This window comes from Rhipicephalus microplus, chromosome 8 (genome assembly GCF_043290135.1).
Source record: "Rhipicephalus microplus isolate Deutch F79 chromosome 8, USDA_Rmic, whole genome shotgun sequence".
Classification (NCBI taxonomy): domain Eukaryota; kingdom Metazoa; phylum Arthropoda; class Arachnida; order Ixodida; family Ixodidae; genus Rhipicephalus; species Rhipicephalus microplus.
Window position 1 is genome coordinate 97,918,168 of NC_134707.1, and position 22,979 is coordinate 97,941,146.

At 46.6% G+C, this 22,979-nt stretch overlaps 1 protein-coding gene across 1 annotated transcript in view; it reads left to right on the forward strand.

Moving 5' to 3' along the window:
• Window positions 1-22,979, forward strand: part of LOC119165110 (uncharacterized) — a 123,064-nt gene that overhangs the window by 31,633 nt on the left and 68,452 nt on the right. The window contains exon 6 of the mRNA XM_037417299.2: window positions 22,763-22,873. Within this exon, the coding sequence (XP_037273196.2) occupies window positions 22,763-22,873 (111 nt within the window). The remainder of the gene's footprint in view (window positions 1-22,762; window positions 22,874-22,979) is intronic.

Consider the following 22,979-nt stretch of genomic DNA (forward strand, 5'->3'; position numbering starts at 1 on the left):
TTTCCAGTCTGACTGCAGCGCCAGAATACATAACCTAGCGGATAAAAAAACAAACCTTGAGACGGCATCAGTGAAAATGGAAAGTGACACGCGTGTCTCGCACCCTGACTCTGCCGGCGGATTGTGTTCGGGATACACTGGGGAAGCGAGCACGCGTCTCTTTTCGGCGTGCCCCTAACGGTGAATGTCAGAAACTTTGAGATGGGGCAGTGTGAATCGCAGTTCCCTTTGGTCAGTGTGCGGTGCCTATACGTGGAGCTAGCGAAACACCCGTGAGCACGCTTTGAGCGTGGTATGTTGTCATCGTCTTACATGACACGCGTGTCTGGATTATCATGATTGCACCAGTGTCATCCATTGACGTCACGTAACGCCAAATCTGGTATGTGCGACTAGCAAAACGGCCGCGGGCGCATCATGAAGGACCCAATACACTCCAATGCAGCGTTGATGCGTGCGAACGCTAGGCACACCGACGATACGTAAGCAAAACGCGAGCACTCCATAGTCTGAAGCCAGGCGCGACCGGAGTGACCAGTGACCGTCGGCATGGCCCAACGGCAACCAGCGCGAAATGCGACATGCTGCATTTCGTGCCGATGCGTTACCCAGACAACAATGCGTGTCCCTCTTTTCGTGACGGAGGGACGCCGGACACACTGAAACGCACATGCGATAACGCAACGCAGTGCGCGCCTGGGAGTACATGACAGGACCGGCGCCTGGCGTGGAAACGCTTGCGTGACGCAACGAAAAAGCACGCGCACCGCGTCACATCGAAATGTATTGGCACCTTGACAATGGAATGTAGTCATGTTCTCACATGGCACGTATTTCATGATTATTATGTTTGCACAAGACACATGCCTTCATCATCCATTGGCGCCACGTGATACCAAATTTTGCATATGTGAAGCTAGCAAGACGGCCGCCAGCGCATCATGAGCGTGGCATGTAGTAATGTTGTAACATGACACAGCATCTCATGATTAACATGATAATCATGAGATGCTGTGTCATGTCACAACATTACTACATGCCACAGGATCTCATGATTATCATGTTTGCACAAGTCACATACTGTCGTCATTTCTTAACGTAACGTATTATCAAACTTGGTATATGTGACGCTAACGATACGGCCCTGAACGCATCAGGTGCGTGGCATGTAGTCAAGTTACATGACACGCATGTCATGATTTTCATGTTAGGGTTTGTCGCTTGTGTTCGCCATGCAATCGTGTCATACCATACCAGTTTTGCAACAAGCCATGTGAACGAAACCACTGCCAAATCTTCAGGGCCATGAAAGGTTAATCAAGATATTCAAGACATACATGTCATCATTTTCATGTTTTGAATAATAAAATTTGTTGTTCATACAGGCACGGTATGCCATACCAAGTTTGGTATCGATACCATTGTTGAGAGAGCCAGGAGGGCTAAACGTCGCAGGTGGCTAGATAGATAGATAGATAGATAGATAGATGGATAGATAGATAGATAGATAGATAGATAGATAGATAGATACGCTTAAAGTCGCCACACTTCGCTAATAAATGCTTCGCACTCAACAGTTGTGTTTTACGAATAAATAATAAGCGGATAATCACGAAACTGCTCGTTCCGACGAAGCTTGGTCCTTGAATACGACGACTCGTTTCATCTAAGTACACTATTTCTAGACGCGGTAGAACAACTACGAAGTGGGATGAGGTGAATTCGGTTTTTATAAACGCTGCTAAAACAAATGCTGTTCCATTCAACCTAAATTTTTAAATTGATATACTGGCGTATACTTATACCTTGGTGAGAATAACTGAAGGTATTAAAGACACTAGGATATTCTTAAGGAGAAAGTAAATTTAATGGTTCGTTTTCTGTGTGAGACACCGTGTTAAAGCTAACAAAACCATTGACAGCAAACATATAGAAGTAACTTGAATGAGAAGCTGAAAAAGGAGAAGACCAAGAAAAGGTCACTTGCCGCCGACAGGCTCAATACCTTGAACCTTCAAACAAGGCGTCCGATTTTCTACCATCGAGTTACGGTGGTGGTCACTTCCCGTCCATTATATGGAGTATAATATGTGCACCTAAACATGAGTGCGTCATCCAGCGCCACCTGTTCCGAACAGCCGCCATTCAAATTACTGTGACTGGCCACATAGACAGTGCTCTAGGCATAGAACCAGATCGTAAAGAAAATATTGGAGTCGGCAGAGGTTCCCGGTGCGATATTTCGCAAGAGGCTTACGGAGCTTTGTCAGCCTGTGCTCCGACTTTCCACGTTTTGTCGAGAATTAGCCTACATTGGCCATTTTCTGGTGGAAGTGCTGAAGAAGCATATGGAAATTTTCTAGCGTACTGACTAACTGTATATGGCACATTTAGTACATTACTCATTTCAAGATTACTTTTCTTAAATTAAGACATCATTTGCACTGCGTCCAAAGTTATATCGCCTTTGAAACTAAGGATGACTTTTTTTTCTGTTCTGGAAGAATGCTCACAACATTACTTTGAATAATAATGGTTCATCATCTGAAATCATAGTGATGTGCAAAATATATGGTCATAACGTCACCCTTTCGCAAGTCCTAAAATTCATATGTATGGAGTGTTTTTTCCCTCTATAGTATCCTTTTGTATTCTTCTATGCACCTATAATTGTTCTATGTGGCCACCTGTGTGCATCAGTCTCTAGAAAATCTTATGGCGACGTAAGTGTGACCAAATAAATAAATTGATATAGTAAATAAATACATTTTCTAGCCATTTTTATTCTTACAACTAGATGCATATCATAGAGAACGAAAAGAAAAAAAATGAAAGCATATTCACGGAGTGAATGATGGAGAGTGGGGCGAAGCATCCGTCCATCCATTCGTTCTTGCTTCCGTCCGTCCATGCGTCTGTCTGTGTGACCATCCGTGCGTTCATTCGCCCGTACGTGCGTGCGTCTGTTCGTGCGTCCGCACGTTCATGTGTGCGTCCGTTCCTGCGTTCGTCCATGCATCCGTCCCTGCGTCCGTCCATGCGTCCATCCGTCGGTGCCGCCACCCGTGAGTCCGTCCATGCATCTGTCTGTGTGTCCGTTCGTCCATCTATTCAACTCTCCAAGTACCACAATTTCGCAAATGTCATCACATATTCCGTATCTGCACCGCCATCCAGTGGACATTCCAAGGACTAAACGAGAGGTGGCACATGCACACTATCTTACGGCTTGCGCTTCGTGTCTACTTCCTACCTTTAACCACCTCGAGTTCATCGTATATACTAGTTCACTGTATTCATGGCACTGCGGCCCAACGCTCGCTAAACCTTTCTAAAACCAAGGAGGTTATGTCCAGCGAGTATAACGTAGCAACCTTTTTTTTGTCAGATAGTGCTCAATGTACATGCCAATGGCTGCTAAGGAGGAATGAGAGACAGGAGAATCCGGCTTGCAGGTAACGCGCACGTTGCAAATTTTTAATTGTTCAACAACGCCTTTCCGTGTCATCAATGATCATCACGCGCTGTGTTGGCTGTCTTCTCTGAAGGACCCCACTGGACGACTTGGCCGTTGGGCATAATGCCTGGAAGAGTATTCCTACTCGGTTGCTTATAAGTCTGGTAGTCTCCATCTCGACGCCGATTGCTTATCCCGCTACCCTGTTGATCAGCCCGACGAATCAGACATCGAGCCTAGCCTCAGCGTCATGTCAGTGTCCCAGTTTCTTCAGATTAGTGATGAACAACGGCGTGATGCTTCTCTGCGACAACTTATTGACCGTCTCGAATATGCTACGAACGACGCATCGCTTCGCGTGTACGTCCTCCTGAATGGCACGCTGTACCGTCGTAGCCTCCAGCAAGACGGCCCTGAGCTCCCTCTTGTCGTGCCGGAACATTGGCGTTCAACCCTGCTGCACGAGCTTCACGATGAACAAGCCGCTGGTCATCTGGGTGTATCTCGCCGCTTCTTTTTGCGCGGTCTCGCCCGGTCCGTTCGCCGTTACGTGTCCTCCTGCGATAAATGCCAACGTAGGAAGCGACCTACTGCGCCCCTGGCTGGACTTCTTCGACCGATCTCTATCCAAACCGAACCTTTCTTCCGTGTTGGTATAGATCTTCTCGGTCCTTTTCCCGAGTCGAAATCGGGCAACAAGTGGGTCGCCATTGCTATACACCACGCGACTAGGTATGCCATAACTCGAGCGCTCCCCACCAGTACTGCTACTGACGTTGCAGATTTTTTGCTCCACGATGTCATCCTACACCATGGCGCTCCTCGCCATTTACTCACGGATCGCGGCTGTGCATTTTTGTCCCGTGTAATCGATGATGTTCTGCGCTTTCCTTGATGCAGCACAAATTGACCACTTCTTACCATCCCCAAACAATTGGCCTTACCAAACGGCTAAATCACACCCTCACGGACATGCTCGTGATGTATGTGTCCTCCGACCATCATGACTGGAACCTGGCGCTACCTCACGTGACCTTCGAGTACAATTGTTCACGCCACGACAACACTGGTTATTCGCCCTTTTATTTGCTCTATGGCCGTGATCCGACGTTACCACTCGACACCCTACTTCCAACCACTACAACGCCGTCAACCGAATATGCACGCGACGCTATTGCTCGTGCTGACTACGCACGTCAGATCACCCGTTCTAGACTTTCGGCTTCGCAAGCCACCCAGAAATCCATCTACGACAGCCGGCATGCTGATGTTCGCTTGTCACCCGGTTTTCACGTTCTCCTGTCGTGCCCAGTTCTTCGAGTTGTCTTATCAAAGAAGTTGTTGTTTTGCTACATATGTCCTTACCGTATCATCCGCCAGGTAACCGACGTCACCTGTGAGATCATTCCTGCATCTGAGACCACAAGCCTGCCTGCAACCACACCCAGTGATGTTCTGCACGTTAGCAGGCTAAAACCTTACCACCTGACTCTTGAAGAACACATTTAATGCTCCCCGAGGCGGAACTTTTACCACCAAGGGGGAGGGGTGTAATGCAACGTAGCTGACATATCAATGGTCAGAAGACGACAACAAGGAAGAGGTCTGTCATTTGTGCGTGCTGTCTTCCACCTTAGTCGATGCTATACGCGTTTTTCAATATAGATTCTAAATAGACACGCCTCGTGTCATTTTGACGTACCAATATGTACAAGTACCACCCTCTACGGCCGGTTCAAGAACTAACGAGAAGTGGCTACATACGAGTACGACGGGGCGCTCAGCGTACGGGTTAAGGAGCTTGGCTCTAAAAAATACGTAATCTCCCGCTAAGGTAAACTTTGCTTATATGTGAAGCAGTGGGTGCTAACGCTTACACTGGTGGCGACGTCGATGCTCCCACTCAGCGCGACGCTGCACAGGAGAAAAACGAGAGAAAGTGCAAAGCACGCAGTGATGGATGAATGTTTCCGTACTGGAACACGCCAATCGCTATTAATGGGCGATCATACTCAGAAGACTCTGATTGAACAGAGAGCCCGATAGTCCACTTTTAGGTAATGTGCACGGTGCAAATTTAGATTGTGAAACAACGCACTGGAGAAATACTTCACCGGCACTACCTTGGAGGTCTAGATCCAGTGGCTACTTGACAGTTTTCCAGAAGGAAGTTAATTTTGGTAAATGCGGAACATTTCTTAGTCGCACGATATGTTGCGCTTCAACGTAGGCGCTGGCGCCGTTCACACCCCCACTACGCATGCTCGCTTAGGCTGACTCAAAAAGACACCCGTGAAACTGTTGCGTCTCCCCCCCCCCCCCTTTCTAGCCTCTCAAGACAACGCAGGCAGCGTCTGCTAGTAAAAAAAACAAACGCCAGGCCTGCGTAAAAGGCGCAGCACAGTCACAGTGAAAGCTCGAAGAGAGGACTTTATGGCGCTTTTCTAAACACTCATTGGGCTCATATGGTGGTTTTGGGACGGTAAACCCCACATATCATCAAACACTCATGGGTAGTTGCTGCAAGCACACTTGCTTGATATCTACTATGGCATTATTATTATAAATTTTTAGTAGTAGGCTGGCATTCGCTATGCTATTTTTAGTCATTCTTCTGAAAAGCGTAGTATTCGCTAAGTCCTTGCAACGAATTTCGTAGCAATTGTTTATTCAGTGGTTGACAACGATGAAGAATTATGCTTGATGTGGGTATACGCCACAGGTAATAAGTGGACAAGAACAAAATTTCGTAGTGGGTTGAAGCATTAGGGAACCCACTCATTACGCTATTCGTATTGTGCGACGACTGTTTGTTCGTTCGATGTTTCATATTGCTTTATAAGTCGTATATTTAACGCTATAGTTTTCCCGACATCAAGCCAGCCTGGGGCAAGTTAGCAAACAAGCCCCAAGCACTGGCGTCGCTCAGTCTTTCTTTCGTCGGCACTGACGCACGTCGGGCGCAAAGATCTTGTGCTACGTAGAAGCGGCGTTTGCGGCACAGACTAGCCACGGTAACAGGATAGCCGAAGATCAAGACGCAGTTTACCATAATATTTTGCCACAACTTCCCTAGAGACGCATGTCACAAAACACCTTGTTTTTACACGGTGATGTGCGAGGCAGACCGTATCAACTAGATTTACGAGGCGCACTCACTTGCACGGTTCTGCTGCCGGAGGTGTTGGCACTGGACGCCTACCAGATAAATCATGTCTGGGCTATCACCACGGATGCTACGAAACGCTTGCTGGTCGTGAAGGAGCTGGAAGTCAGAGACCAACGCTGCATCACCGTAGACCCCTAGTATAGCAGGCGCTGCTGCACCTTCATTGGTTGTTTTATGGCGTCAACGATTAAGACTTCCGAACGGCGTCAGCAGCTTTTCGGAAGGTCATACAAGTCACCCCGTAACATTGGCTTGTCTCTGTGTTGTCGTTTTGATCTTCTTGTCTCTGTGTCGTTCGTGTCATTCTTGCCTCTTTGTCGTCGCTTTGTTCTCGTGCTATAACTATCGCCATGCCATACCAACTAGCCCAAGCTGCCGCACTTCGCGTTTAAGAAGTCAGCGACAAGGAGTTAACTACGTGGTCTGTGCTTCTTAAGCTCAACAGTGGCGTTAAGGTTGAAGAACCCCCGCATCAAATCAGGGTGGCTGGTGAACTGGCACGTGTGGTTGCGCCTGGTCAGTCAATGCAGTGTTTGCGCTGCCAAAGTACCTGCCATGTTAGAAGAGAGTGTAAGGTTCCCCGACGGTACCGCTGCCGTTGGTTCAGCTGCAGCGAAGATGAGTGTATGCGCACGTACGCATTAGCTATCGTACCAGCTGAAGGTGAAGACACAGCAGAGTTGGTGATGGATGCGACCAAGGCTGAGGGCGTGGTGAAAGGGACAGTGACGTGGTGAACCCACATGCTTAAACAGGTACACCTACACCGATTGGTGGTGATGGCTTAACAGTGCAAGCTGACAAGGCACCTGAGGAGGTTACTCAAAAGCCAGCTGGCCAAACCGAGGAAGGCTACACAAGTACCCCTTGAAGGAACTCGAGCCGGTGGAATTAACCGAACAACTTTCAGTGTCGAACGAGAGTACCAGTTGTGGGGCACCGAGCAAAAGACATTACGAACAGTCTACAGGAAGGAGTGGGGTGCCCAGTGGAAAGCATGAAGACGGGCCATCTGCGAAAGCGACGTCGTTCCGATGTAGTAGCACAAGGCTGCGTCCGAACCTGATTTCGGACAAACACGGGTCACCATTGTCTTCCAGGGGCACAGGACCACCTGGAGGCTCTGAGAATGTCTAGCTCCGTGCTATGCGCTGAAGGCAAGCATCATGCCCAAGGCTAACTTCTTCACTGTGTATACATAGCTTTTGCCACAAAATTTAGACTGGCAACGTTAAATGTTCGAGGTCTCGCCAACAAGCGGAAACAGAGCCAAGTCTATAAGCTGCTCGTGGATTATGCTGTGGATGTATTAGCTGTATGAGAAATGAAAGTAGACGGTAATGAAGAGACCCGGCACATGATGCTGATGTTTCCGGCGTGTTACTGCGCAAGGCAGTAGGCACGTCTGCAGGCTGTGTCTTATTCATTAAGAAGTTACCGGGCATGGTAGTGTAAGTTATTTTCTCTTGCCTGTCTGGTAGATTGGTTTCCTGTGTTATTGTGTTAAATAAATGCCAGTAGTGTGTGTTTATTTATGCACCAATCATTTGCGAAGAACGATGACATTTTTAAAAGCTCAAAGCTTACTTATGTTTGAAAAGGAAATCTGTATAACTTGGTGATTTTAACTGCGTCCTTAATGGGCGAGATCGATCAAACGGGCACGTCATGTACGACAAAAGCAGTAAGACGCTAGCAGACACAATAGGGAATTCAAGTTAGAAGACGTGAGTGGCTGTATGGAGGGAAGGCGGGAAGCAGGTTTCACACATTTTCTCTTGAACAGCCAAGCACGCCTTGATTGCATTTACGTGTCGCTTGAAATAATAACCCCCCGTAAACATATGGTGCCTACCCAATACACTCTAGCGACCACTGTTTAGTTAAATGCGATATGGGAGAGAAAACAAAAGGTGGAATTTCGTCATGGAAGCTGTGGTGAATTTCACTTTGATCACAGACGAATATTTGTTAAGATCAGGGTATGAACTTCTTCAATGAAATAAAAATGGATGATGAAGGTAAACTTGCAAGACAATGGGAACAGTTCAAGCAGCGAATAAAAATAACAGCCATTTATCCTTCTTGCGCATTAACCACGGTGCACTCATTTGTGCGTAGAGCTGAGGCTTCAGCTGATGGAAAGACGCCATTCAAAAGAGCGTTGGCGGTAGAAAAAACGAACTCTCGACGGAATCACAATGAAAAAAAATAAAGTAGGTTGGTCACGAAGTAATTGATATCGGCAGCATTTCATGCATATTTTGAAGGCATTATGAAAGCCTTTTTGCTGGTAGAAAGGTACACCAAGGAAAATTTAAAGCAGAATACTTAGGGCGCATGCCGCAAGTGAGTGAGGAAGTAAAAAGCATGTCTGCATCTGAACTTGAACGGGTGATTGATCAGTTAAATTCCCGCAAGTCTCCGGGACCAGAATGTCTTTGTGCCATATGGCAGAAGTGCTTTAAAGTAAATTGTCTCCTAAACGTGCAGGCGTTTTCAATAAGGCATATAAATAAAATAAATACCGCCGTCCTTTCATGAATCACGTACCGTTTTGATTCCAGAGACATATGAGGTTGAAAAGCTGAGGCACGTGACAGCATACAGGCCAATCGCACTGACAATCGTAGACTACAAAATATAATAAAAATTTTGGCTGCTAGACTTCAGTGAGTAATAAAACATATCGTTGGGCCACCCCAAACACGTGAAATCAGCGGTCGTTCCAAAGTAACAAATGTTCATAAAATGCGGTCTGTTCTCAAATGTGTTAACATGAATCTGGCTCGTGTCGCACCACTCCAATTGGATCTGTAAAGAATTTGAATGCGTCGCCAACGCTTTTTTGTTTGCAGTATGGAGCACGTCATTGTTGGTAAAATATTTATAGACACTGTAGCCATGACATATCAAAATCGTAGTACAAAACTAATATTTAACATGACGGGCGCGCCCCCCCCCCCCTAAGAATTGAGCGCCCAGAGCGTAAATCTGGCCGTGTTAGTCGCCTGTTGTTGTGCGTCCACATTGAAACATTATGGCGGTCGATACTGCAGAAAGATAATAATAGTGGGTTTAGAAGTACTTTCTGAGGCGGTATTTAAGAATCAATCACAGTTTATAAATCTTCAGCTCAAGTTCAAGGAAGCCACATAAACTGGGGTAAATGCCTTAGCTTTTGGCATAGATATGGGGCTTTCACCCCGTAATTTTTTGCTGCCATTCAATCGGTGAAAACGCCTTTTAAATCTCTCGTTATTCGCTCGAGTCATACAAATAGACTGACGATTATTGTACACACCAAACAAAAGAAATGTAAGAGAAAGCGCATAGATGGAATGCAACTTATCTGTCCAAGTTTGCAAGGGCTGCTGCACGCAACTGTTTTTTGTGTCTAAGCTACAGTATGTGCTGCAAGTGCTGTACTGTTCACCGCTCAACGTGCAAAGATTACATGAGGTGTATGCAATACTTGTGTGGGGGTCTAACTGGGAAAAGTGTGGCCGCACGAATTTGTTGTGACGGGTGAAGTGTGGAGGTCTTGGGCTAGGACATTTGTTTATCAAACAGTTGATAAATAGGTTTTTCATTTTCCGCGAAACAACAGATCCTTTCTTACTAACAGTGTGTCAAACAAGACTAAGTAGACTGTTTCCCGAGTTTGTTGTAAGCACTCATGTTACTACAGGGGCTGTGCAAGAATACACGAAGAAAGTTGTTTCCAGCGTGCGGTTTTTGGCAACGCTGTGTTCGGTTTTTAACTGTTTACCTGTGGTCTGTTGGAAAGAGAAAACTGTACAAAGAAATTTGTGACACTAGGCTCATCATCCCACTGTACAGAGCTCTATATACAGCACGCAAGGGTCAAAATTTACCTAAACAAGTTAAAAAAATGCCGGCAGCTCCAAGTGCAGAAACGTTCTTTTTTTATTTATACACCGGAACACTTCCTGTAAGAACCTTCCTAGAGGAACGTAGGTTTTATATTGACGCGCGTATGTGCCAGTGGTGAGGACAACGAAGCAGCGCGAGTGTCTTTGGCCGAGAACAAAAGACACTCGCGCTGCTTCGTTATCCTTACCTTGGGGATCTCACTGTTTAATCTGTAACAAACAGGAAACTATTGTTTTCCTGCACTAATGGGAAGGAGTATACTTTTGGGACGTATTACAATGGACAATTAAAAAAAGTCTCTGTTAGACTCTCATGGAATTAAGTATTTGGCAATAGGGAATGATGATGGATTACCTTTCGATTTCATCATGATGAATCCCTTGCACAGTATTTGGTGCTCAGGAATGGCTGGATTTCATTGTCATCCCGACAGGACACCAGCAGAAGAGTATTTAAAACAAAATACCTCAAGCTTTGTCGAGGCAGTAAGAACAGATGAATGTGTACCTTTATGGTCAGAAAGGGTAGAAGCCCTACTGACCATGAACGAATGCTAGGACGTGATGTGTTGTAGTGATGCTTGATGGCTGTAGTTACTTTTGTTAGGTTTCTTGTTTATCTTTATATACTTTATCACCCCACGTGCGAAGTGTAACCGGAAATAAAGAAAAAATTACCAGCGTGGCTCAGTGGTAAAGTGTTGGGCTGGCAACCAGCAAAAACGGGTTCAAGCTCCACTGTGTCAGTATTATTAGGTTTTTTTTATAATTTTGTGCGATGTGGTTACGGACACCGATGGCAGCAGCGGCAGCGGCAGCAGTGGCGGTGGTGGATACTACGGCGCCGTGCGTGACACGAGTTCTGATCTCATAAGTGTTCGCTGGAAAACGACTGCTGGCGCAGCGCACCCGTTCACCACGCATTGGGGTTTCAGCAAAGAGCGTCTTTTAAGTGCGAATGCACTTTATAAGCGACCCCGAATCTGCCGTCTGTGTAGCACCTCCTCCTCTCCCCTAGCAACAGCGCGACGAGCGGAGAGGAGCATATGTGGCTACGGCGCAACGACGTCACACACCACGTGCTTGCGCGCGCTCCGCTCCGCTCCGTGGCTGCACGGGCGCGCGCAGTCACGGAGCGCGATCTCGAGCAAGTCGTCTCGAGTGACTTGCTCGAGAGCGACTTGCTCGAGACGACTTGTTCGAGATCGGCAAGTTGTCACAAGTAAGAATCCATCGCAGGCATCAACCTCGACTGCGATACCTCCAACAACCAGAACAACGCAATCGAATGCGAGCATTGCACGCGTCGTTGAACATGTCGCGCCGGTTGAAGAAAAGGCAGCGCGGCCAAGGGCCCGTGATGCCGAGCGCAAGCGGACGAAGCGGGCCGCGGACATAAACATCGTTATGGTGCGAATTTATTGTCACATATACTCGTAAACTCACCAAGATTTCCCGAGAGGGTCTAATGTTTCCTGGGTATCGCAATGTGATCACACGGGGAGTTTACGCTAACTCACTGGCAGTTTTTTTATAAAGCAATTTTAGCAAACTTCGACAACTTTCAGCGTATCTATCTATCTATCTATCTATCTATCTATCTATCTATCTATCTATCTATCTATCTATCTATCTATCTATCTATCTATCTATCTATCTATCTATCTAGCCGCCTACGACTTTTATTTCTCCTGGCCGGTTCGATAATGTTATCGATACCGAAATCGGTATGGCACATCATTAATATATGAAGAACATCAGTGACTAGTCATAACATGAAAAGCATGACATGCATGTCATGAATGTCATGATATAAATTTGATGGTCTTGATACTCTTGAGGCGGTTTCGTTTATAGATATGTTGAAAATTGGTTTGGGACGACATGACTGCATGGCAAACACAAGCGGCAGACCCTAACATAAAAATCTTGACATGCGTGTTATGTAACAGCATGACTACATGCCACGCTCATGACGTGCTCGCGGGCGTTTCGATAGCTTCACAAATACCAGGTTTGGTATTACGGGACGTGAATGGATGACGAAGATATGTGACTGGTGCAAACAAAATAATCATGAGATGCATATCATGTAAGAACTTGTCAAGTACAACTCTCTGGCTTTGGCTCAAGTGGCTTCACTGCATTGAGCAGATATGACCGAATACCAGCCGATAACTGAAATTTAGTATTGAAAACGGTGTTGCATGTCATGTAGTTTTATAATAAAAGGCCGACGTGCCTACAGAGTACCTAACAATCCCCAGATAGTTGCACATGCTCGTATGTTGTCATGTGAGAAAATGACAACATACCAATGACGCGCTCATGGCCGTCTCGCTAGCTTCACATGCACTAAATTGGGTATTACGTGACACGAACGCATGACATACGTAAATGACATGTCCAAACGTGATAATCATGACATGCGTGTTATGTAACAACATGACTAAATGTCACACTCATGACGCGCTCGCGGCCGTTTTGCAAGCTTCACGTATGCCAAATGTGGATTACGTCACGTAAGTGGATGACGAAGTTATGTGACTGGTGCAACCATGATAATCATGAGATGCGTGTCATATTAGAACATGACTATATGCCATACTCATGACGCCAATACACTGAGCGACAATGCACATGACCCGGCGTGCGTGCACAGCAGTGTTTGTTTTCTCGCGTCACGCTGGCAGTGCTACGCCAGGCACCGATTCGCCCGCCATACACTCGTAGGCGCGCGCAGGGCCGCGTTGCTTTGACGCATGCGCGTTTGAGCACGCCTGGTGTCTCTCCGTCACAAAGACAGGCAGATGCACTACTCTCTGCGTGACGTCGTCGGCGCCAAATGCAGTATGTAGCGTTTCGCACCGGTTGCCGCCAGGCCGCCTCGAGAGACACCGGTCGCACTCGGCGTGAGTGCTCGTGTTTTGCTAGCGTAGCGTCCGTCAACATTACGTTGGAGTATATTGGGCCCTTTCATGATGCGCTCGAAGCCGTTTCGCTAGCTTCACATATTCCAAATTTCTTTTCACGTGACGTGAATACATGAAGAAGGTAAATGACAGCTCCAAACATGATAAATATGAGATGGAAGTCATGTAAGACATAATTTACTTCCGCCTAGTAACGTTGTACTGATATTAAAGTGACACATCAACCTACAGAATCGAAAGTTGGGCTAGTTGGATATGCATGGTATAACTGTCAGTTCAAGCGCACGAATAAACAGAAAGTAACAGAGTAAAAGCACTTGTCCTCTCTTCCTTTCTGTTTATTCGTGTGCTTGAACTGACAGTTATACCATATCAACCTACCTCATTCGTACTTCGCATATCATCGATTCTCACTGTAAGTGGGATCTGCCTTTTTTTTTACTTTAGCTTGACGTTTGAAGAAATGCTTCTTCTTTTTTCAATAAATAATAATAACAGACGACATAAGAGATAAGAATTCTCAAACTAAACCCAACTACGCAGCATTCATGCAATATCCCCCCCTTCTCTGAGACGTACTTTCTCGAGTTCCCCCTTGGAATAACGTGGCCGGCGAAGTTTTTTCTAGCCAGGAACTCGCTAGCAGACGCTGCCTGCATCGGCGTTGCGAGGTGAGGGAGGGGACGCACCTGCGTAGTGGGAGGAATGTAAACACCGCAGGGAGGAAAGCATAGAGCAAAGAGACGCGAAGCTCAGTCGCAGTGCGGGGTCGTACAGGCCGCGGGGAGGAAAGCCTCCCCACCGTCTGTACGAGAGAGAGGGGGGTGTAAGAGAGAAAGGGGTGCTAGCGCAGGGGAGGGAGAGGGGGGTGCTAGCGCAGGATATCAGACTCTCACTGCATCTGCGTTGCAGAACGAGGGAAGAGGGAGCATGGGAGAGCAGAGAGAGAGCAGTGGATGAGCGCGTGCATGCGCAAAAAAGGTGGTCACGCCGCACCCAGAATTGAGCTCAACTCTCCGGTTTTTTTCATCTATAGTAGCCGTGACATGCTGAGCGAAAAGATAACCTCGCCACACTTTTTATGGTCCCTTCGCGGCCTGCAATTTGCACTTTTTAATTTCTCTTCTTTGATACTGGTGAGAGGGTTCGTGAAGATTGATGCCATAATACATTAATGCAGCTGGTCAATCTCAATGGTCCACTCGTATATCTTTTTACTTTATTGCAAGTGGAAAGCATGAGGGTAAGGCACGCGGTTTACAACGTTGATGTTCGTGAAAGTTGATAGGAAAGTGCATCCACCCTATTGGAAAGCCTGGGTTGGTGGATAATGCCACGTTAGCTACGTGGAGAAATAAGAGAGCGAAGAAATGAATCGCTGCTGTGGCTGAGTAAACAGTCGTCCACTTCGAGTTTCTCTCTATCGTTTCCTCTCGTGACAGACTAGTGGAGGTGCTGGGTACTCTACTACAACGTTTCATGCCTCCTGGTCCTGAAACAGGAGCAACCACCACCAGTGCACCAGGATCTGCTGATATCCATCGAAGCAGCCGCCGCCTTGAAGGACTACCACCATAGTACGGCCCCTTGGAAAGTTGCATGAGCAGAATGTTTGCAACATTCACAACCCAAACCGAGCATGACCCATTCGCTAGCGTACCCTGTGTCATCAAAACGCCTTGCACACCCAACCCATTCTACGGCGACGCCGGTGAGGATGTCGATGACTGACTCGACCATTTTGACCGGGTCGCTGCCATCAACGACTGGGACAATCGCCGTAAGTTGAAGAACGTGTACATCTCCCTCTTAGATGCGGCCAGAGTGTGGTACCAGAACCACGAATCTTGATTCTCAAGTTGGCAGGAATTCAATCGGCAGCTTCACGAGGCGTTCAGTAGCCCCGAACGGAAAGTTAGAGCGGAGCAGGCACTTTCTTCGTGGTTTCAAATGCCGAACAAGAGCGTCACCACGTTTGTCAAAGAGTTGTCGCGATTTTTGTGACGAGCTTACCCCCGCATGCCGGCAGACAAAAGTGCACCTTCTAATGCGCGCCGCAAAGAAGCAGCTTTTCGCGGGGCTTTTGCGCAACCCCCCTAGGACTGTGCCGGAGTTCATACGTGAAGTCACGATTTTAGAGCGCATGCTTCGGCAGTGGTTGTCGCAGTATGAGTGTCAGACGGCCATGTCCACTGCGTGCTCGCTTGTACCAGGAGGTGATAACAGGGAGGTCCTCACAGAACTCTTACGATAGGTTGTACGCGAAGACCTTCGGAAATCTCATGCAGCGTTCCCTTCGAGTATTGCTGCTCTTATGGACGTCGTTCGTAACAAAATCAGGCAGTTCGTTCATTCGTCACCACCATCGCAAGTTGAACCTCCGACGCTTTCCTACGCGGATGCCCTAGGCGTCTCTGCGCCGTCAACGGCACATTTTTCTTACACACCTGCTCGGACCTACAGATGAAGGCGACGTTGTCCTTGACGAGTTGTTGTAGAGGGTCAGTGATGTTCAAAAAATTGGCCACGAAGCGGCGGTAATAACCACATATGTCCAGAATGCGGCATACATCATGCTTTGTTCTCGGTATCAGGAACGAAGCAACTTCCATAGCCTTCTCAGGGTGGGAGCGAACACCACAGCTACTGACAATGTGGCCAAGGAATTTGAGTTCCTCATTTCCAACATAACACTTTTCCGGTTTCAGAGAGAGGCCGGCAGTGCGAATAGTCAGAAGTACTGCCCCAAGCCGCTCAATGTGCTGTCAAGAAGTCGCAGAAAAAACAACTACGTCGCCAGAGTACACTGAACAAGAGTGCCAGTTCAGGTCACATGAAACTGTGTCCATAATTCATTGGAGTCTGGCTAGAGCGGAGCACAGGCCAAAAGGGAGAACTTTAAATTCATAAAGACCGTCAGGTGTAATAAACGCTGTTTTTTCTCGTTCCCCTTCATCTACTTCAATCTGCCAATATCCGCTACGCAGATCCATGGAAGAGAAATAACAGGCGTGCCGCAGGTGATCCAAGGAGTCATCACTGTGAGGAAGAGGATATACAAACGCCTTTTTTTCGTTATCTTGTTCAGTTTGTGGTAGTCGACGCAGAATTGTAGTGAATCATATTTCTCTTTACCCAGAACAACTGGTGACGCCCATGGACTAGCCGATGGTTTAATTACGTCATCGTCAAGCCTTTATTTCACTTGATTACGGATGGCATCCTGCTCCTTCTGCGACACGCGCTAAACGTGTTGGCGCACGGGTTGGACGTTCGGCTCAGTGATAATTCCGTGCTTCATTAGAGGGGTCTGCCGGACTTTCGACGTAATGGGAAAACGGTCAATAAAGAATAAGAGGAGAGTGAGGAGCGTTGCCCTCTAAGGCTGTTCTACCCGACGATGGGTGTCGTAGCGACTGGTCATGCCAGTATAACAGCTGTTCTCAGTCGAGATCGTCGTAATCAAAGGAAAGGCGTCCAAATCATCCAAAGCCTCCAAGTAAGCTATGGCTACGCGCTTCGCACAATGCATGTATTTGCCTCTGAAGTTCGTTACTAAAAGCGTAGTCTAGCCATTTCGGACTTGAACGAGACTTCAAGCAATGATGACTTCTCGATCATGCTATAATGTGAGGTTACTTTCGGTGATGCCGGTAATTGACGGCTCCCGTGGAAACTCAACAAGCACGAAGATACTACTGCGAGGTGTAACTTGACGCAATCAACTACGCGTAAAGCCGCGCCACGATGTTCGTTCTCGATGTCGGAATCTCGAGAAACACAGTTGGCAAAACGGGCGATCACATCACGCAGATTCATTATCGTTCCATACTCTTCCAGAAAATCTATGGCGAAAATGACCAGCCGAGAACGTTTGGGCAGTACAAGGAATGACGCTACAAAAGCCGACGCACAAACCTCAAGCTTGGTGGTGCATCTTCCTATCGGGGATACGAGGTGTCCTCCAGTGGTAATTAGTTGACGGCCGTCCTACATTCTAAGCACCTTGGGTAAATGGATGGCTAATAAAGCACCCTTTACCGAGTAAGCCACTGACAACATGGAACCCAAAGGCGGGTCGTGCGCGGTGCGTTGATGTGGACGGACGGGTAATGGTGACTGTGACTGTCATCGTGGTGCGACAGTTCGAAGGAATAGCGGATATGGTGGAAATATTAGTGGATATGGTGGAAATATTAGTGGATATGGTGGGAACTGTAGTGGGCATAATGGCTGATGACGGCGAGAGTGTAAAACATGGTGGCAGGTGGTCGTGGTGGTGGCGAGCAATCGATGACGACCGTGGAAAATGCCGGCTGATGATGGCGAGGCAAAACGTGTTTTGTGGAAGGCTTGGTGAGCAAGTAGGGTGACAGTGGCGTGATGGAAGCTTGGTGGATGATGGTAGGAGAATGAAAAAGTACATGACAGTATGTGAAATTACTTAGTTGTAGTGTTTCGTTTTTGAATAGGCAGATATATTTATTTACTCTCAAAATAAACCAATCCTGTTCATCACGCTTTCTAGCACGTTATTCTTTTTATTGATGTGGTATCAACAACGCTTCTATTTTTGTAGAGCGTAGAATATGTGGCCATGAATATGTTTACATTTCGCGCACGTACAAACAGCAGTTTGACATCCGCGATGTGTTTCTTTCTTGTGGTGTTTAGAAGACTAGAGGTATCACTGTGAACAGTGGCAATAAATGCTTTACATAGGCGCGCAGTTGTCAACAAATAAATGAGCTCCTGTTCGCAAGATCCCCTTTCAATGTTAAAGCAAAACATAGCGGTCACTTGATGTCGCCACGCTATAAACGCAACTCTGGCAATTCTTGTACACTCGATTGCTTGAGCTGTACTTTTAAGTTAACAAAGTGCATGCAAATACGCATAAACGTTCACTTTCAACATGCGTCGAGACGAGCTCCAGTGAATTTGACTTCCACCCTTCCACCAAGATTTCCACCTAAGGTTAGTCATACCGACCGAGCCCGTACAAGTGTTATCGGTGCTTCTGGGTTTCAGAATACGTGATTTTGACAAATATAAATGACAATACAGCATAGCTGTGGCATCATATTTTCTAAATGTAAACTTTTTATTGCGTACGATGTCCGCGCAAGAAGCGACAAACATCGAGGCGACGCGCTTGCAGCACTTCCACCGAATTTACTTCTCCCTTCACCGACAGCCGCAGGTCGCATTCACCGGAACTTCACTGCCTCTTATGCAAGAACACAGACTCGTCAATTCGTACGTATGCTGACTGAACCATTATGATAGCATATATAGTGTTTCTGGCGCACTGCATTCGTTTTGAACAAGCCGTTATGTAGTTGTTCCTAACGACAGAGCAACAGCAGTGCGCTGGCACGAATAAGCTGTGCGTTCCACGAAATACATCACAAACAATTGTGTGGGCGAATCTATCGAATGAGCATAAAAGCGTTATAAAGCCTGAACAGATATCGCCCGTTAGAAGGAGCAAGAAACTTCGCAGTAACTGCCGATAAACTCTACCTGCTCTTCAGTTCTTTGAGTTTTTTTCTTGCGGTTGTGAATTGTAACAAAAACATAGTGCTGTTGCCATAATTGCAGTGGCATTTGTTACAAACAGCAGTTGTTTGGGTTTATAGAATGTGAAAATTTTAATAGCAGGTGCACATCCCGTCCATCTCAGGTAAGCTGAGACAGAAATGAAGTTGAACAGTGACTTTGTGAGCTGACTACTTCTTTAACAACAAAGTTGCCATCTGTCGGCGTAGCGCAGTGGTTAGTCTAACTTAGGAATCCGAAGGTGGCAGGATCGGTTGCGCGCTGTCGCACCCTTTTTTTACGTGTGGTTTCTACATTGTTCTTTATACAATTATTTGTATTATTTCAATAGTGGCAGCTCGTCTCGGTGGTTTTGACACTGCTTCGCGCGCCAGCATTGCCAGCTCGAGCACTCCATTTATCATCCGCTCCACCATACGCCACCATACACCGTGTGCCATCAACATTTCCGGCACCATTATCCACCAAAATGGTGTATGGTGGAATCCTTCATTCCCATGATGGACGTTTTTTCAATAGGGCGGGCCTTTTCCGAAAGAACTTTGTAGTGAGAGAGAAACGAGAGACAGCGTTGTAAAGGTGGTTGATGCGGCAGTGCCAATGTTGCCACTTTCTTCGTAAAACAGGAGCGGAGTGGCTGTGGCTGCCAGCGTCAGACACGCCAGGTGCGTGAAGTCGTTGTGTTGCTCACTCTAATGGCACGGCGGGGTGGCTGAGAAATTATAATGAATAATGGCGATGATTACAACACTGCAGATTACTCCTCCCGGCAGACAATAAACCGAAATGAAAAACTATATGGGGACTTATATACAAGAAGGGTGGTGACGCGAGACAAAAGGTAATGGGGATAGTACAGGTCGTCAACATAATATGGCGCTGGGTCTACATGGATGTTCTCATGGTCGACAGTGGGAGAACCGGAACATACGAAGAAGTAAATGGTCATGCATCAGCGTGTCCCACAATGACCTATTCGGATAGATCGAAAGCGGAACATGTGTGGTGAGGCTTGGCTGCTAACGTTGGCAGTGGGTCGGCTGCGGTTATGTAGATGTCGGTGTCCACGCAGCACGGATCTCAGAGTTGCGTCCGGTGTGCTTGCGTGGTTACGCGAGCGGACGGATGAGGAAACATGCTCGTTTAACGGCACCACGTGCACTGTGGGTAGTCAGGTGCCCTGTAAGTGATAATCAATTGCGTCGACCAAACCTTGTAGACGCTGTCTTGAAGGGCATGACTGCAACGCGTGGGTGCGTAGCTGGACGGCCGAAAAAGGGCCAGTCTGTTTCGTTCCAAGTGCGATGAGTTCGTTGACTTGGTGCAACAGCTGGTAGTTAAGCAGTAGGATTGGGCATTGTCACTGTTGTGACCATCAAGACCTGCGTTGTGGACACGCGTCATGTAGTTCTCATGCAGCGTTAGAGACTCCGGGGATGATTGTGGAGCCCCACTATGACTGACCTCCCCAACGAGAGGCAGTGGCTGAGAAAATATGATGATAATGAATGATGATGACGCTGCAGCCTAATCTAAGCACTCATTGTGTAACTAATACTAATTTGTCTAACGGATCAAGAAAGTACACGTTAATATAAAATACATTGCAGTACAGTTCATTGTGGCGTGAATTAGGTTCAGACTTCATTATACGACTACGAACATGCATTCCCGACACACGTCGTTGCATGACGGCAAGGTCGTCCAGGAAAGTGTGTTCACTCTTCGGCGGGTGATGGGTTTTTACTTGAAAATTTTTGTAGCTGTCAGTTATGGTTTTGGTTTCAAGGAACTCATAGGAACCAGAAATGGAAGTGTTGTTGCAAACTGAGTCATGTACGTGAGCACTCAAAACAGTAACGCACGTGTCGTAAGCTCTGCGCACGGACCCGCGTGCATTTGAACGCCACCGTGAAAAGTGTGGTAGAGAGTCTATGTAAGAATGGCAGCCCAGTTTAGGTGTTATAGATGTGTTTTGTTATCTATAAAACGGGGTATTTAATCATGTCACAAAGTGATCTGTTCTGCTCTGAATTACGCAGTCAACTTTTTTTTAAATTGGTTTAAACATGCATTCACTTTTGTATCATTCATTGATAGTTTGCAGACGTTGTGTATGTGCGTTAATTGTGGTGTCTCAATTTACGTCATTATGAACGTTTCAAAACTGTACTTCTTCATGCACATAAGAGTGCCACTAGCGTGACAATTTCGCCATTCTGAACATTCGGGGTGAGTTTTTAATACCCCCAACTTGCTGCGATTCCATAGCCACCAGAATGAAATTCGAAAGCACTCAATGTCTTCTAATAAAGCGTCTCTCATTCTAAGCGACATTAATGACGTATCCTGCTGCATTGCCTTTACGGTCACGTGAAATACATCATTATGAGAAGGCGTTTGATTCAGTAGAAATATCAGCCGTCATGCAAACACTGCGGAATCAGGGCGTAGATGAAGTATATATAAACATTCTGGAAGAAATCTACAGGGGATCAACTGCTACCATAGTGCTTCATAGAGAAAGCAACAGAATACCAATCAAGAAGGGTGTAAGGCAGGGGGACACAATTTCCCCAATGCTGTTTACCGCGTGCTTACAGGAGGTTTTCAGAAGTCTAGAATGGGAACAGTTAGAGATAAGAGTCAATGAAGAATACCTTAGTAACCTGCGCTTCGCCGATGACATCGCATTGCTGAGTAACTCGGGGGACGAATTGCAACTCATGATTACGGAGTTAAACAAGGAGAGCAGAAAAGTGGGTCTTAAAATTAATCTGCAGAAAACGAAAGTAATGTACAACAACCTCGGCAAAGAGCAGTGCTTCGAGATAGTTAATAGTGCACTTGAAGTTGTAAAAGACTATGTCTACTTAGGGCAGGTAATAACCGCAGAGCCGAACCACGAGATTGAAGTAACTAGAAGAATAAGAATGGGGTGGAGCACATTCGGCAAGCACTCTCAAATTATGACAGGTAGATTGCCACTATCCCTCAAGAGGAAGGTATATAACAGCTGTATCTTGCCGGTACTTAGCTACGGAGCAGAAACCTGGAGACTTACAAAGAGGGTTCAGCTTAAATTGAGGACGACGCAGCGAGCAATGGAAAGAAAAATGGTAGGTGTAACCTTAAGAGACAAGAAGAGAGCAGAGTGGATTAGGGAACGAACGGGGGTTAAGGATATCATAGCTGAAATCAAGAAGAAGAAATGGACATGGGCAGGGCATGTAGCGCGTAGACAGGATAACCGCTGGTCATTAAGGGTAACTGACTGGATTCCCAGATAAGGGAAGCGGGTTAGGGGGAGACAGAAGGTTAGGTGGGCAGATGAGATTAAGAAGTTTGCGGGTATAAATTGGAAGCAGCAAGCACAGGACCCGGTTAACTGGCGGAACATGGGAGAGGCCTTTGTCCTGCAGTGGACGTAGTCAGGCTGATGATGATGATGAAATACATCAACGGCACCTTGTCGGACTGACCACCCACTAGAATACACACACTTTCAGCTGGTTCGAGTGGTTCAATAGGGCAGCTCCTAACATAAGGTTGATTTAACAACACGTTCACACCGCAATAATAAGGCGGGGCCAACAATTCTAAGGTTGGTTCACGCTGCACGTCTTGTGGTTATGCTGTTTACTTTGTGAGAAGTTTCCGTTTATACGATTTGTATTTTAACATACATTTTAGTATTGTCATCATCTCTGTGTCCATTCTAATGGTGCTTGGTTTGATTTTATAGTACTGTGGCGGCTACGTTTTTTATGCCCGTTCTACAGTGGAGGGATTCGCCTCTAACTCCGTTGAGAAGAGGGCAATCACCTTCGTCACCGACCAGATTGTGAAAAAATTGGTGAGTAATCCACACTGTTTTTCATACAATGGCACAATAGTGCGTTTTGCACATAACCTGTTATCGGTGTCAACAACGTCGGTGGTTACAGAAAAATGAGTGTCGT